We start from the raw sequence: 13,807 nt of genomic DNA on the forward strand, positions 1-13,807 counted from the left end.
ATGATGGAGATTCTTTGGGTTTTTAAAGAACCAAAAAAGATATACTTACGGTTTAGAGATGAGCCTAAACTATACTACCATAGACATACCCAAAGAGCTGGGGCTGAGGCTATATGCCAGTGATTTTCAACCTTTGTCTCCTGCCCATAAGTAACAGCAGCTGACTAAGGGAGTGATACTCAATGTGGGGTGGGAGTTTCTCTGATCCAGTTCTAGGTCTGTGGTAAAGAGATGGGCTAAAGTAAAAGAATTAAGAAATGAGAGGGTAGTATCCTAAGAAAGGTGACAATAAGACCAAACCTTGGGGTTTACATGCAGGAAAGAGCCACAATCTTACCTTGTCAGCTACAGGACTATAACACCAGACTCTGCCCTATGCAGCACTGGGGAAAGTTAAAAAGCAGAAACAAGGAACAGCAAAGTGTAACTCTAAGGCGGGCAGAAAAAGCGGGGTGGGGCGGGGCGGGGGGAATTTTTCTTGGGGGAAGAATGACGATACAGAACTTGCAGGCCAATATCACACAATTTCCTGACAGTCAATAACTTGTGAAGGATGTGCAGTATTTTAAAAATCTAAATGGGGGAGGAGGAGAGGTCTGGGGTCTGTTTCTGTTAATGGCAGAATAAATCATTTGGACCAATCTTCCTGCTGACTACAACTAGAGAATGTGGGCAATTTTTTAAATTGTGAGATTTTTTTTTAATTTTTTAATTTAAAAATGTGAGAGATTTTTTTAATCTCTAGGAAGGCATCAAAGCTATCGAGAAAATAAGGAAATATAAAGCCAAGATATGGAAGAAGACAGAAACCGAGAGAAGTGAGCCTGGCTTTTGAGGCTGCTTTCCCTTAGAGATATCTGCCCATTTCAAAAGAGGAAAATATAAAGACAGAGACCAAACGTATCTCTCAACAACTCACAGGAAGGGAAGGGATAAAAATAGGAGTTCATGGCCTATCAGGAGGCGAGGGAGTCCTGGTAAACCACCTAGGCTCTGAGCTGGGATCCTGAAAAACTACTTTCTAACAAGTACACGTGAACTAGAAAAGAATAGCCATCATAGGACTTAGGTCTCACTTCAAATCATCTCAATCTGTGACTGGGTTGAGATAATCTGTGTTACCAGTTGTCCTGGACTAGCTGTGTACCAGAAGCAAAGATAAATCCTCTCAAGAGGAATAAAAACAACATCCAAAGCCTTTCATATGTAATAGTTTTTCATATGTAATATGTAGCACTCTATAAAAAATAACCAGGCCTACAAAGAGATGACATATCCAAAAACAAAAGAAACAAGAGAAAACAGAAATGTCTAGTTAATGAAATTATTAGACATGGGCTTCAAAATTATTATGCTGAATATGGTGAAGGAAATAACACCAAAAATTACTTCAGAAGAGAACTAGAAACTAAACAAACAAAAAAACTAAAAAGTAAAATAAGAACTCAGTAGATGGGCTTAAGAACAAATTAGACATAGCTGAAAAAAAGAATTGGAACAGAAAGACACCAGAAACAGTACTTGAAGAGTTAATGGCTAAATTTCCACAAATTCCAGAAACTCTACAAATTGTAAGCAGCACAAACACACACACACACACACACACAACCACATCTAGCTGCATCAAAGTAATACTGCTAAAAACCAAAAAGTAAATGTTATAAGCAATTTAAGAAAGACACATAATGAAAAATCAAAACTGACAGCTGACTTCTCAACAAAAACAAAGGAAGCCAAAAGATAATAACATCTTTAAAAGCAGAAGGTGGGGTAGGAGTGGAAGGAGATACTGCCAACCCAGAATTCTATACATAATAAAACCACCTTCAAAAATGGAGTTGAAATGAAGACATATTCAGACTAAAACTGTGATAATTCATCAACATGAACTATTAACAGGTGTTCCACAAATAGAAGGACGAAGAGATACAGGAAGAAAAGCAACAGAATGGGTAAAAAAATATGGGTAAATCTAAATGAACACTGACTATAAAAACAACAGCAGCAATAACTTGTGAGGTTTAAAATATATAGAGAAACAAAATATACAATAGCAGCACAGTGAGAGGGAGATAAAGAAAATTAAAGTGGTTTACAATCCTTACACTGTTTGGAAAGTAGTAAAACTACTAATTTATGTCGGAGTTGAATGAATATATCATGCATCTTACAATCTCTAGAGTAACCACTAAAGACAAAAACAAACAAAAAAAACAGTATTCAAATTCGAAAAAAAGCAAAAAAAGAAAACAGACCTCGAACAAGTGAGACAAATAGAAAGCAATTAGTCAAGCAGTAGTTTTAAATCCAAATACATCAGTAATGACATGCACAGAAAACAGTTTAATAAATGAAAGAAACAAAGGTTATCAGATTGGGGGAAAACATATGCTGCTTACAAGAGATACACATTAAATAATTGGCCAAAGAGGTTGCAAATAAAAGGATCAAGAAGACATACTATGTAGACCTTAACTAAAACTAGTATAACTATGTTAATATCATACACAAGAGACCCACAACAAAAAGCATGACTAGAGATAAAAAGGGAAATTTCATAATCGATTTACCCGAAAGATATAACAATTCTAAATGTTATGCACTGAGTCTCAAAATATATAAAACAAAACTGACAGAGCTATAAAGAGACAAACCCACAGTAACAGTGGGAGTCTAACTCAGTTCTCTCAGTAATTGATAGAATATGCAGACAAAATCATTAACAAACATGACCTTCTTGACATATACAGAATACTACAACCAACAATACAAATTACATTCTTTTCAAGTATCCATAAAATGTTTACCAAAGTTGATCATAGCCTAGGCCATAAAACAACTCTCAACAAATTTCAAAATATAGAAATTATTTTAGTATTGCTAGAAGTCAATAAAAAGATAACTAGGATATCCTCATATATTTAGAAATTAAGAAATCTCAAAATAATCCACAAATGAAAGAAATCACAATAAAAATTTTTAAATATTTTAAATTAAAGGATAATGGAAATACATCACATAACTTGAGATACAGCAAAAAGTCATACTTTGAAGAGAATGCAGATTTAAAGGTATATATTACAAAATCTAAGTCACTCAGATCCAAAAATAACCTAATCAATTTCAATTAAAAAAGAATATATCCTATTCTTTCCAGTTTCTCTGAAGTGTAACTTCTACACATTAACAAAGAAATTACCCCCAAAATATTCTAAGTAAGAAGATGCAACTACCTGTATAAAAACATTACATCTATTGGTGAGGTCTTCAGCAAATTTATCCATTCTTTGCTCTTTAGATAAAATAGACTCCATTTTCATCATCCATGAGCTCACAAAGACGTAGTAAGACTGTACATCTCTAACAAAGGAAAATATTGGAGTTACTCAGCACAGGAAAGAAAATTTACTTCCATTTCTTCCTTTGGGTTGGGATAACATATTTCCTTGCAACAGCCACTTCATTTCTCTGGTTTTCAAAATAAATATACAAATATATACATATTTATTCGAAAAAATATTTACTGAATACCACTACAAGCCAGGCACTGTTTCTCAGGACCAAAAAAAAAATCAGCAGTAAATTCTAGAAAGGTGAGTTGTATAATAAAGAAATCAAAAATTAAAATTTCTAAAATGTCAAATGGTATGTGCTATGGAAAAAATACAGCAGGAAAAAGGGATAGAGACTAGGATGGTAGGTACAATTTTAAATAGTGATCAAAGCAGGCTCATTGAAAAGGTGATTTTGAGCAATATATGAAGAAGATGAAAAATCCATGCAAACATAAAAGAGAAGACAATTTTAGGGAAGTAAATAACAAATACAAAACATTTTAAAACAGGAAAAGTGTCTGGCACATCCAAGTAATAACAAAGAAGTCAGTATGACAAGCACAGAAAGCAGGAACGAAAACAGAAAAGATGAGAGAGGTACAGAGGTGGGAGAGTAGAAAAAGTAGACAGTGGGTAGGGAATTTATGTAAGACCTTAGAGGGAGTAAGGCGTAGAGCAGGGGTCCCCAATCCCCTGGCTGCGGACTAATACTGGTCCACGGCCTGTCAGGAACCAAGCCACACAGCAGGTGGTGAGCAGCAGGCCAGTGAAGCTTCCATCTGTATTTGCGGCCACTCTCCAGAGCTAGCATCACCACCTCAGCTCTACCTCAGATCATCAGGCACTAGATTCTCATAGGAGCACCAGTCCTTGGTGCTAAAAAGGTTGGGGACCACTGGTAGAGGATTTGAGTAGAGTGACTTGAGCTCCCTTTGAGAAGATCAATATCACTTTGGCTGATATGCTCAAAGTAAACTATAAAGGGAACAATGGTTAAAAGCAGGAAAACCACTTAGGACGCCACTGTGATAATGCAGAAGAAAGGGGAAGACAACTTGAACCAGAATGGGAAAGTGGAAGTGATCAGAATCTGAATATAAAAGCCAGTATTTATTGAAAGCTTACTATACCATAGGCCACTGGTCTAAGCACTTTATACAAATTAACTCATTCAATCTTCACATTAATATTATGAGGTAAGGCCTTATGATCTCCACTTTATAGCAGAGAAAATTGACACACAGAAGTAATGTGAGTTAAGATTCAAGCCTAAAACTAGGAAGCTTTTCCGTCCTGAAAAAACTAAATCAATACTATAATTCTACAATGCAGGCTTACTACAAATACTAAATCACTCTATCACTGCATCTCAAATCACCCAAGACAGGAACTTTTAACCCACAGGCTGTTTAAACTATACTTTATTTTAAAAACTTAGTGTGCAAAAAATGGACAATTCCCTCTGTGGGGATCTGCCATGACCAACTCTTTCTAAAGACCATCTTCAGTTAGACGGCATAGAGGTTCCATTAACTGCTGATCAGAAATCAGCTAACAGATAGCTCCTCAGGGGAAAGGACTGAAGAGCACCACTTGATTAAGTGTAGAATTCCACACAAGAGATGGCTGGCTAGCCATACTGCTAAGCAATCTGACAATCTCAAGAACTGTTTGAAGAGGAATTATGCCAAAACCTTTAATAAATGTGTTTTAAGCTGAGCCAGGAAATCATTAGACAAAAGACACCAACAGTTTTACTTTTTTGCTTCACTTTGAATGGTGCACTAAGATATATTACTTGGCTTGTGGATGATTCAATTTTTTTCTGGAACACAGAAAAAAAACAGGGGTCTCAGAGCAACGCCTCCACTTTTGAGAAGGCTATGATTAGGACTCAGCAGATGGATACAGTGCACAAGAGGGGACAGAAAAGTCATCAGCAAAGACAGATGAAAGGGTCTTAGACTATGGAGCTCTCTCTGACAGTAACAATGTCAATAACATGAAGAAGGCCAACGCACAGTCAGGAGTAGTCACTCAGTTTTAGATCAGAGTATGCAGGATAAAGCAGAGGTCTGTCGCTCTGCCCATTACTCCTACATCCAAACTCTAGCTGACCTGTCTCTTGTAAATGTATATAAATAAAACTTCTTCAAGTTTTAAAAAGCAAGTTAACTGACAAAGGGAGTCTGAAAATGGTCAAGAGTCCTGTCAGATTATCAGCTTAACTTCAAAGAACAAACAGGGGGGGAAAAAAAAACTAAAGAAAAAAACAAATCTCCTTCACCAATATAAAGCAGTAAACAATGTCAACACTTGTAAGTCAACTGAGAGTTTGAAATGAAGGTTCACACCTTTATCCTCCAAAGTCAGTTATCCCAGCATCAAAATGATTTTGAGTGAAAAGCAAAATGCAGCAACCTACAAACCTTGGACCCCAGTCAAAGAAGTGGCAGGGGCACTTGGCCAGTTGGGGTCTAGTACATAGTGTGGGGCAGGGAAACTGTCCCCAACTGCTTCCTCTTCACTTACATAATGAACTCTGGAACTTGACTTGGACAGCTTTTAGTTACCCCTTCAATTTTTCCTAAAATGTTAGACAAAACTCATGCTGATCAAACCATCTTCCCTCTCCTGGGTGTCACTTAAGCAGAGTGAATTTTAGGTTTCTATGGAAGAACTGCAAAGAGAATGAAAAAGACACTGCCCCTTCACCTCCACAAAGCTCTATAGAGACTATATCTTTGGAATGAAAGAATTTAGGAACATAAAATTTTATCATGTGGGGGTCTTTGAAAGTTAGCTTATTCCAGCTTCCACCTAATAAGACTCACTTCCCATAGCACCTTGTGATGATGATCACCTATATTCTGCCCACGTAGGTCTAGTTAAAGTGTACATTACCTCTCAGAGCAGCCTACACAATGCTACCTGTTGCAGAGGCTCTGGAGTAGAACTGGCATTGGTTTGCACACCCTCTTTGACACATCTTAGCTATGTGCCCTGGCAAAGTTCATTTCTCTAAGCTAAAAAATGGGATAAAAATAGTACTTTAGAGTAAGTTAACAGCTTGTGCTCTAACACTGGACTGCCTGGCTCTGCCATCTATCAGTTGTTTAAATTTGGGCAAGTTTAATCTCTCTGCACTTCAGTTTTCCCATTTGTTAAACAGCAATGACCACAGTTATTTACCTCCTGTCATTTTCTGATTAAAGGAGATGATACATGTGAAAGTCTTGGAATAGCTGTTGGCTTAAAGAAAGCACTGGATAAATTGTGACCTTTATTATTTCCCAAATGAGAAGACTGTTACAGGTTTACATAAGATAATGTGTTTAAAGCCTTTAGCATAATGCCTGCTAAAAGCTTGATAATGTTGGCAATTATTACTATTAATATCTTCATTTTCATCTTTTGGTTCTAGTTCCACCTTCTAGAGCCACAGAGATCAGATCTGTTCCCTCTTCAGCCTGAATGTCCCACAAATACTTAAAAGAAACCCACTAACCCAGCCCTTAGATTTCTTTTAAAGGCCCAACTATACAGAAACTCTCCAATTAGTCTTCAAAGGGCATGGTTTTCAGATGTTCCGACGTCCTATTCAGTTTCATCTAGGGATACTGCAGTTGGTGGCCCTCTTAAAACATGGCACCAACATCAACCATGATCTGACCAATAAGAATTCAATGGAATTACCAGTTCCCATGGCCTAGATATAATTACCAGTTTCCAAAAGCTGGGTATACTTATTAATGTAATCTAAGTATGTACTGGCATTTTTAGTAACTGCATCACATTCTTAAAGAATGTCAAGACTCTGATAACTACAATATCCACATCTTTACTGCTACTAAACCTGATCCCTGTCTCTCCATGTTATTGAATTCATTTCTTTAATCCAAACTTATGTCTTTATCCCTTCTCAACTGTTCTGAAATGTATTAGAGAGCTCTGAAATCTCTGCCATGAGTAGTCCTGCTTGAATTGTCATTTTCCATACTTTAATCATGGGATAGTTGAGTACTAAGAGATGCTTTAGGGAATCTCATATACTGACATACTCCTCCTTTCCCCAGTGTGTAGCAGTGGCTCAATTTCCCCTGAACGGTCAAGAGCCACACAAAGTGGAAAAGCATCCCTATTATACTTTATGTCACAGAAAGAAACTGTGTCCAGTACAAGGCCAGTGGCAGTCCTGTGTCACTTCACTTAAAATCTTCCTCCAGATCAACATATGAGTTTAGCACTGTACTCAACTAAGACTGGGCTGTAAATTTAATTGTTGATATTAAGTGATAGAAACACTGGGGCTCTTTATAATATTCTATTTTGTGTATATTTTAAAATCTATAAAATAAGAATTAAACAAAAAATAAGATAAATATCAGAAGAAACTAAAAGCTAAAAGCATTCTTTTAGGGAAGATGAAGATAGAAGGGATAATTATTTTTCCCTTTAACCTTTAAGTACTTTTTGACTTTTTAAATATCTACATACATTACTTTCATAAAAATAAAAGCAAAGGAGTACATCAAATTAAAGTCAACTTCTCCAGAAATCATCACTGAATCAAGGACATGCAATGTTTTTAATGTCATCAAGTGACATCTACTGTAGAGACTTCACTCTAAACAAAATATATTTAATGCATCTGATAAAAAGTATATGTATATGTGTGAATATATACATAAAGGTGTGCATACATGTATGTGTGTGTATACACATACACAGACACACATATATTTCCAAAAAGTATAATTTGCCTAAATCTTAAACTGAGTTTAAACCTAAAACATTTTAAACAAAAAGAAACTCCTAAAAAATAAATCTCCTAGAGATTGCCCTACCTTTACTTTGGTTATAAATATGTTTGATTTTATAACTCAAATACTTTACATATACTTAGAATCAGTATAAGATTTGAATATATATTATCTAAACATTTTCATTATGGATACTTATAAAACCTACTTGGTAAGTGATTGAGCTTTCTGCTGTAAGAAAGTATCTCTGTGTATTTTAATGGCTTGAAGACTTTTTCTGTCTAGAAGTTTGGCAGCTGCTGGTATTTTCTGGATCAAAAAATTATCAGGAAACCAAATAATATTAGCAGTTAGAGTAATGGCTGGTGCCTGAAATAGTAAACATAAGGGGAAACGAATCATTACATTGAGGCTAAACAATAAGCTAATTAATTGTTCTACAATATACAATGGAAGATAATTTATTTCAAGAAAAATCAACCATTAAAAAATATTAAGACAAATTATCTTACAATGACACAGAGTTACGGCATTCCTATATCTGGCATGGAGCATGCCAATAATTTTATTCTGCCTAAATACTGAACAACACACACACACACACGCATCACATACTTATACTCATGAATTTTAAGATAAATAAAAATATGCAAAAAAAATCAAATAGAAATCCTCATGACCTTTACTTTCACTCTATATTAGTGAAAAAATAAAAAATAAATACCCAACATAGCTGGGTTTTCAAGGTCACATATCACTTGATTCTTCACACATTTTAAAATTTTGAAATCGGTGTCACATCATGGAAATAGCAAAGATATAAAAATTTTTCTACTTTAATAATGAGAATGAGTAGCAAAAACAGGAAAAAGAAAATAGTAGTAATAGTAATAGAAACCTAATGTTTAGGAAAAAATCTGGAAAAACAACCACTAATATGTACTTACATTATGTGGAATTATAAGGTATTTTCATTTACTATGTTACTTATTTCTGGAATGCTTGTGTTTTTAAAATGAATATATTTTTGTAATTATTATTACAAAAGTTATTTTTGTAAACAGGAATAACATACATTTTAAAATATCCAGTTCTATCCAAAATTTTTTTGATCTATTCAAATTAAGAAAATAAAAGTTCCAAGTTCTTACCTTCTTACAAATATCCAATAAAGACTTATAAAACTTTTTATCAACAGTTCGAAAAATTTGAAAGTGCAATACAAAGAGTCCACAAATTCCAACATATTTGTCTCTCTGGTCAATTTCAGAAGGCTCTCCTTACAAAATAACATGAGAGAAAAACAAAATAAATATACTTTAAATTCTGCTTTCAAGAAAATTCAAACTTTATAAACAAAAGCCAAAAAATGCACTTTGCATTACCAAGTCTGGCTTCTACATTTGCAAAAATTGAGCGAATACTATGTGCGAATTCTTCAGCGAAAGTGCTATTTTTTGACACAGATACTCCCCCATTGAGAGAATCAAACTGCTGCTCTATACAGGCCTAGAGAGAAAACATTTAAAGAGAAATTTAGACTCTCAATAATAAGTTGTTAAACGGATTTAAATATAGTATTGTGATAAATGTCTACATCATTTTAATTTTACAAACATTGAATTTCAGGTTTTTACCTTAATATAATCTAATATCTAAATCTTTTCGAATGGAAAATTTGTATGTACTTATATATTTGAGTACCAGTTATGTGAAAGTAATAAAACTGAAACAAAAATCTGTAGTTCGACATGAAGCATACAGTGATGGCTCAGTGATGTACAGTATATCTGATGAGCACTGAAAAACATGTCTTATTATTTACTTTGCACTTTTAAGAGTAGAGTTTACTTTTTCTGTTTACAATTACTTTTCTAGCACTTTACTACAGCATGTGTAGAAATGTCTCCTAGAAAAAGAATCAATGACAAAAAACTACTCTTTGAATCTAACGGATTAAAAGTTAGGTTGATTTAAACAAGAGTTGGAATCAACCTGTTAAACTGTAATCATGTAAAATATAAATTAAAGGTAATCTTTAATTTCACATGAAGCAGATTTCACATGAACTATAATGCAATTTCTGGTGGATACTATGTAAAGCACTGATGTTCAACAGAATTTTCTGTGATATAGAAATGCTCTACATTTGTGGTGTCTGATATGATGGCTGGCCACAAAATACATGCAGCTATTTTTTACCCCAGCTTTGAGATACTGACATATACGAAAGTTGAAGGTGTACAGTGTGATTAGATTACATGTGGCTATTATGCACTTAAAATGTTGCTAGTGTGGCAAAGGAAAAGAAATTTTTATTTAATTTTAATTAATTTAAATTTAAATAGCCACATGGGGTTAGAAGCTACCTGGACTGTGCAGATTCAAATTATATTCTGAGTCTAGAGAGAATTAAACAGATTTTTAAAAGGTAGTCTTACAAACCTAAATCTAGAGGTTAACAACAAACACAATCCTTAACACAACTGCTTAGATCTTAATTGCTATATAGCTTTATCCTTTTACAGAATTAAAAAAGAAACAACCCTCATCCCAAATACAACTGGTAACATTATTAATTTTGTTTGCTATTAGAAATTGAAATTATGTTTTAGTACACTAACAATGTTTTAAGACAAAGCACTTTTAAGAAAAACATATTCAACACTATGCTATAAAAGTGACCTACTATAATTCTGAGATGAATCAACTTATATAAGACCATTTATTATACACTAATACAGTTCTCATACCTGAAATATCATTCCATCAAGTAACTGCCCTTCTAGCTTCAGCAAGAATTTTTCAAATGGCTTTAGTTTTTCCTCCTGAATTCCAAATTTTGAAGGATTGTGATGGACAGATTTCAGTAACCTTGTGGAAGATCAGAAGAAAGACCATAAATTTGCCTAATAAATTCTTAAATTAAAATTTCCTCCAGAAATCAGAAGTTTGTATTTGTATTTCGTTCGGCCCTACGCATCTGAAAATTTGAACATAAAATCCTAATATGTTTAATTTTCTTATTATGCCTTTTTTATATCATCTTAAATTCAGATACTTGGTTATCTCTAGATACCATTTACTAAATACTTATAAATTGAATAAAATAAAATGCCTTGATTTAAAAAAATCTTGGAGTATAGAATGAAATAAAATCAAACTCGGGAAAACAACTGTCACTTGAGTAGAACCCACAGCAAAAATAAATCTGAGTCCGGTAGTCAAGAATCAGTATGCTTTAAAGAAGTGTATCACACTCTCGAACAAACCCATCTGAAATTAAAGAACGGTTAGGGTCTTCATAAAAACATTTGACATCAGATCCTTCTAAATAAAGATCTCCAGGTCTTTTAAAGGATCTGAACTATTTATATTTATTTTTTACTAATACATTAACTCCACAAAGTAGTATCTTAAATATTTTAATTGGCTCACCTTTTGTACATAGTCCAGTGGTCTTTTAATGTGATATGATTATCAATAATTTCATCCAGGGTAAGCAAAACTGTTAGCAGCTCTCCCAAGTGCTCATACATAGTCTGTCAAAAAACCTTTAATGATTACCATTTAATCACTAGTTAGAAGTTCAGCTTTATGTGGATTTTTAAAGTTAAACACATTTAAGCTAATTACAGCCTTAGTTAAAGCAGCGGTAAATCAGTTTATTAGGCTACAGATGAAACTACTGATCCTCAGATGGAATAATTAGCTTTAAATAGAGAAACACTTTGCCCAATATTTCATCCTTAACTGTGATTACTGGAAATTTGTCTCTCTCTCCAAGAGACCACTTGGAGAATCTACGTTGAGCCACTAGTGAGAAAATGTAAGAGTTACACTGATAGTGGGTCAGTAGTGCCTCATCAACTTCACAAATGAAAGAGAACTATAAAAAAATAAATTCTTTAAGACTCTTGCTATAATTGTCCTCCTCAATCACACAAACTCCAAAGTAAAATACAGTAAATTTTTAAATTTTACAGTTTTACGGGTCAAGTTAAATTACTTTTACCTGAAAATGAACTCCAGTTGTCTCTATAATTTTGGGTGCAACCCTGTAATAAAATAACACCCAAGTTAAAAAAAATCTCTTTTGTCACAATTCATTTTTATTTTAAGGAAAACACATAGCAGCAGGAGCTCTTGGGCTTTTAATGCATATTTATCTTTACTTAGGCTTTAGTCCCTAAAGTCTAAGAGATCCATGGGATTACTACTTCATTCCACATTCCCAAGAAGGGAACTAACTTGTACATACATAGTCTGGGCTATCCTAGCCTATACCTAACTCAGTGAGTAGAGACATGACAACACGTGGTCCGTGTAGAACCTTATCCATTTAAACCTAAAGGATCAAGCATGGGCGGGAGGTAGAGACATAACAAAACTGATATTCATTTCTTTCTAAACTGTTAGACTTCTCCAATTCCCAACCGGAATCTTGGTTATTCTACCAAAACTGGCATTTGGGAACCAGTCCTCTTTCTAGTAATGTTTATTTCTGAGCTGTCGTCCCTACTGAAAAACAATGTATACAGCTAAGATTATACCAAAGTCAAAAGCCCCAGGAGAATTCAATTTTACTTCCTAGAGATTCAATTTACTCAACAGTAAATAATTTGAAATAGCGCTTATCTATCAAAGCACATATATTCCACAAGATAGAACATTTTAAAATTAAATACAAAATTCAAATAAATTTCATCTTTCTCGGGCAGGAGTACGGTGGTGGGGAGTCCTATTGAATTATACATCTGGTACTGCAGGGGTGGAGGGAATTATGCTCTCATTCCCTTTCTGCCATGAGGAGAGTTTCAGTGAAAGAACATAAAATAAATACTTGACTAAGGGGGAAAACATGAGAATGGGAAAGAGTTAACAATTTCTTTCAGTTTATAAAAGAGAGTTAAGATGAAGTATGGAATAATAAGAATAACAATGAATGGACTGGTGAACAAAAGCAACAGTACCTAAACTGCTATGGAACCTTGGCAAATAATTCTTTGGGGCCTCCGTTATCTTCTCTCATAATTAAGAATCCCTAGACAAAAATCTAAACAAAGTTATAATACAGTCATGCGCCACTTATCGATGGGGATATGTTCTGAGAAATGCATTGTTAGGTGATTTTGTCATTATGCAAGCATCACAGAGCGTACTCACACAACCCTAGATAGGATAGCCTACTATGAGCTTATGCTATATGGCATAACCTAGTTCTCTGTAAGGAAGAAAAAAGAATTTTCCCTCTACCTTCTGGGTTCTTATCTAAGCTATCGTTGTAATAAAAGACTGATTTAGTACAGGGAGAGATATATCTATAAAAATGGAGATTTCCCTTACAAATATAAATGTCTTTTACAAAGGGTAACTTCTATCTAGTTTTTGAGGCTTCTCCTATGTCTGCTGTACCTTAAAATTAACCAGCCTAAAGTAATCCTTAGGCCAAACAAACATACTTTGAGGTGATAAATTCTGTTCTCCTAGAGCTCCTAGGCTATAAACCTAGGATGTTACCGTACTGAATACTATAGGCAACTGTAACACAACATTTGTATAATGTGTTGTGTTACAACACTACTGGTTATCACTAAGTGATAGGACTTTTTAAGCCCCATTATAATCTTATGGGACCACTTTCATACATGCAGTCCATGGCTGACAGAAATGTCATTATGTGGCACATGACTATATTAAGTAGGGAAA

At 34.3% G+C, this 13,807-nt stretch overlaps 1 protein-coding gene across 4 annotated transcripts in view; it reads right to left on the bottom strand.

The window, feature by feature from the left end:
- WASHC4 (WASH complex subunit 4) overlaps positions 1–13,807 on the bottom strand; it is a 50,665-nt gene that overhangs the window by 28,183 nt on the left and 8,675 nt on the right. For all 4 annotated transcript variants that reach the window (XM_039877897.1, XM_039877895.1, XM_039877894.1 and 1 more), the window contains exons 8-14: positions 12,114–12,156; positions 11,537–11,640; positions 10,852–10,972; positions 9,484–9,607; positions 9,250–9,377; positions 8,307–8,467; positions 3,234–3,360 (exon numbers count right to left, since the gene is read on the bottom strand). In XM_039877897.1, the coding sequence (XP_039733831.1) occupies positions 3,234–3,360; positions 8,307–8,467; positions 9,250–9,377; positions 9,484–9,607; positions 10,852–10,972; positions 11,537–11,640; positions 12,114–12,156 (808 nt within the window). The remainder of the gene's footprint in view (positions 1–3,233; positions 3,361–8,306; positions 8,468–9,249; positions 9,378–9,483; positions 9,608–10,851; positions 10,973–11,536; positions 11,641–12,113; positions 12,157–13,807) is intronic.

This window comes from Pteropus medius, unplaced genomic scaffold (assembly GCF_902729225.1).
Source record: "Pteropus medius unplaced genomic scaffold, Ma_sr-lr_union100, whole genome shotgun sequence".
Classification (NCBI taxonomy): Eukaryota; Metazoa; Chordata; class Mammalia; order Chiroptera; family Pteropodidae; genus Pteropus; species Pteropus medius.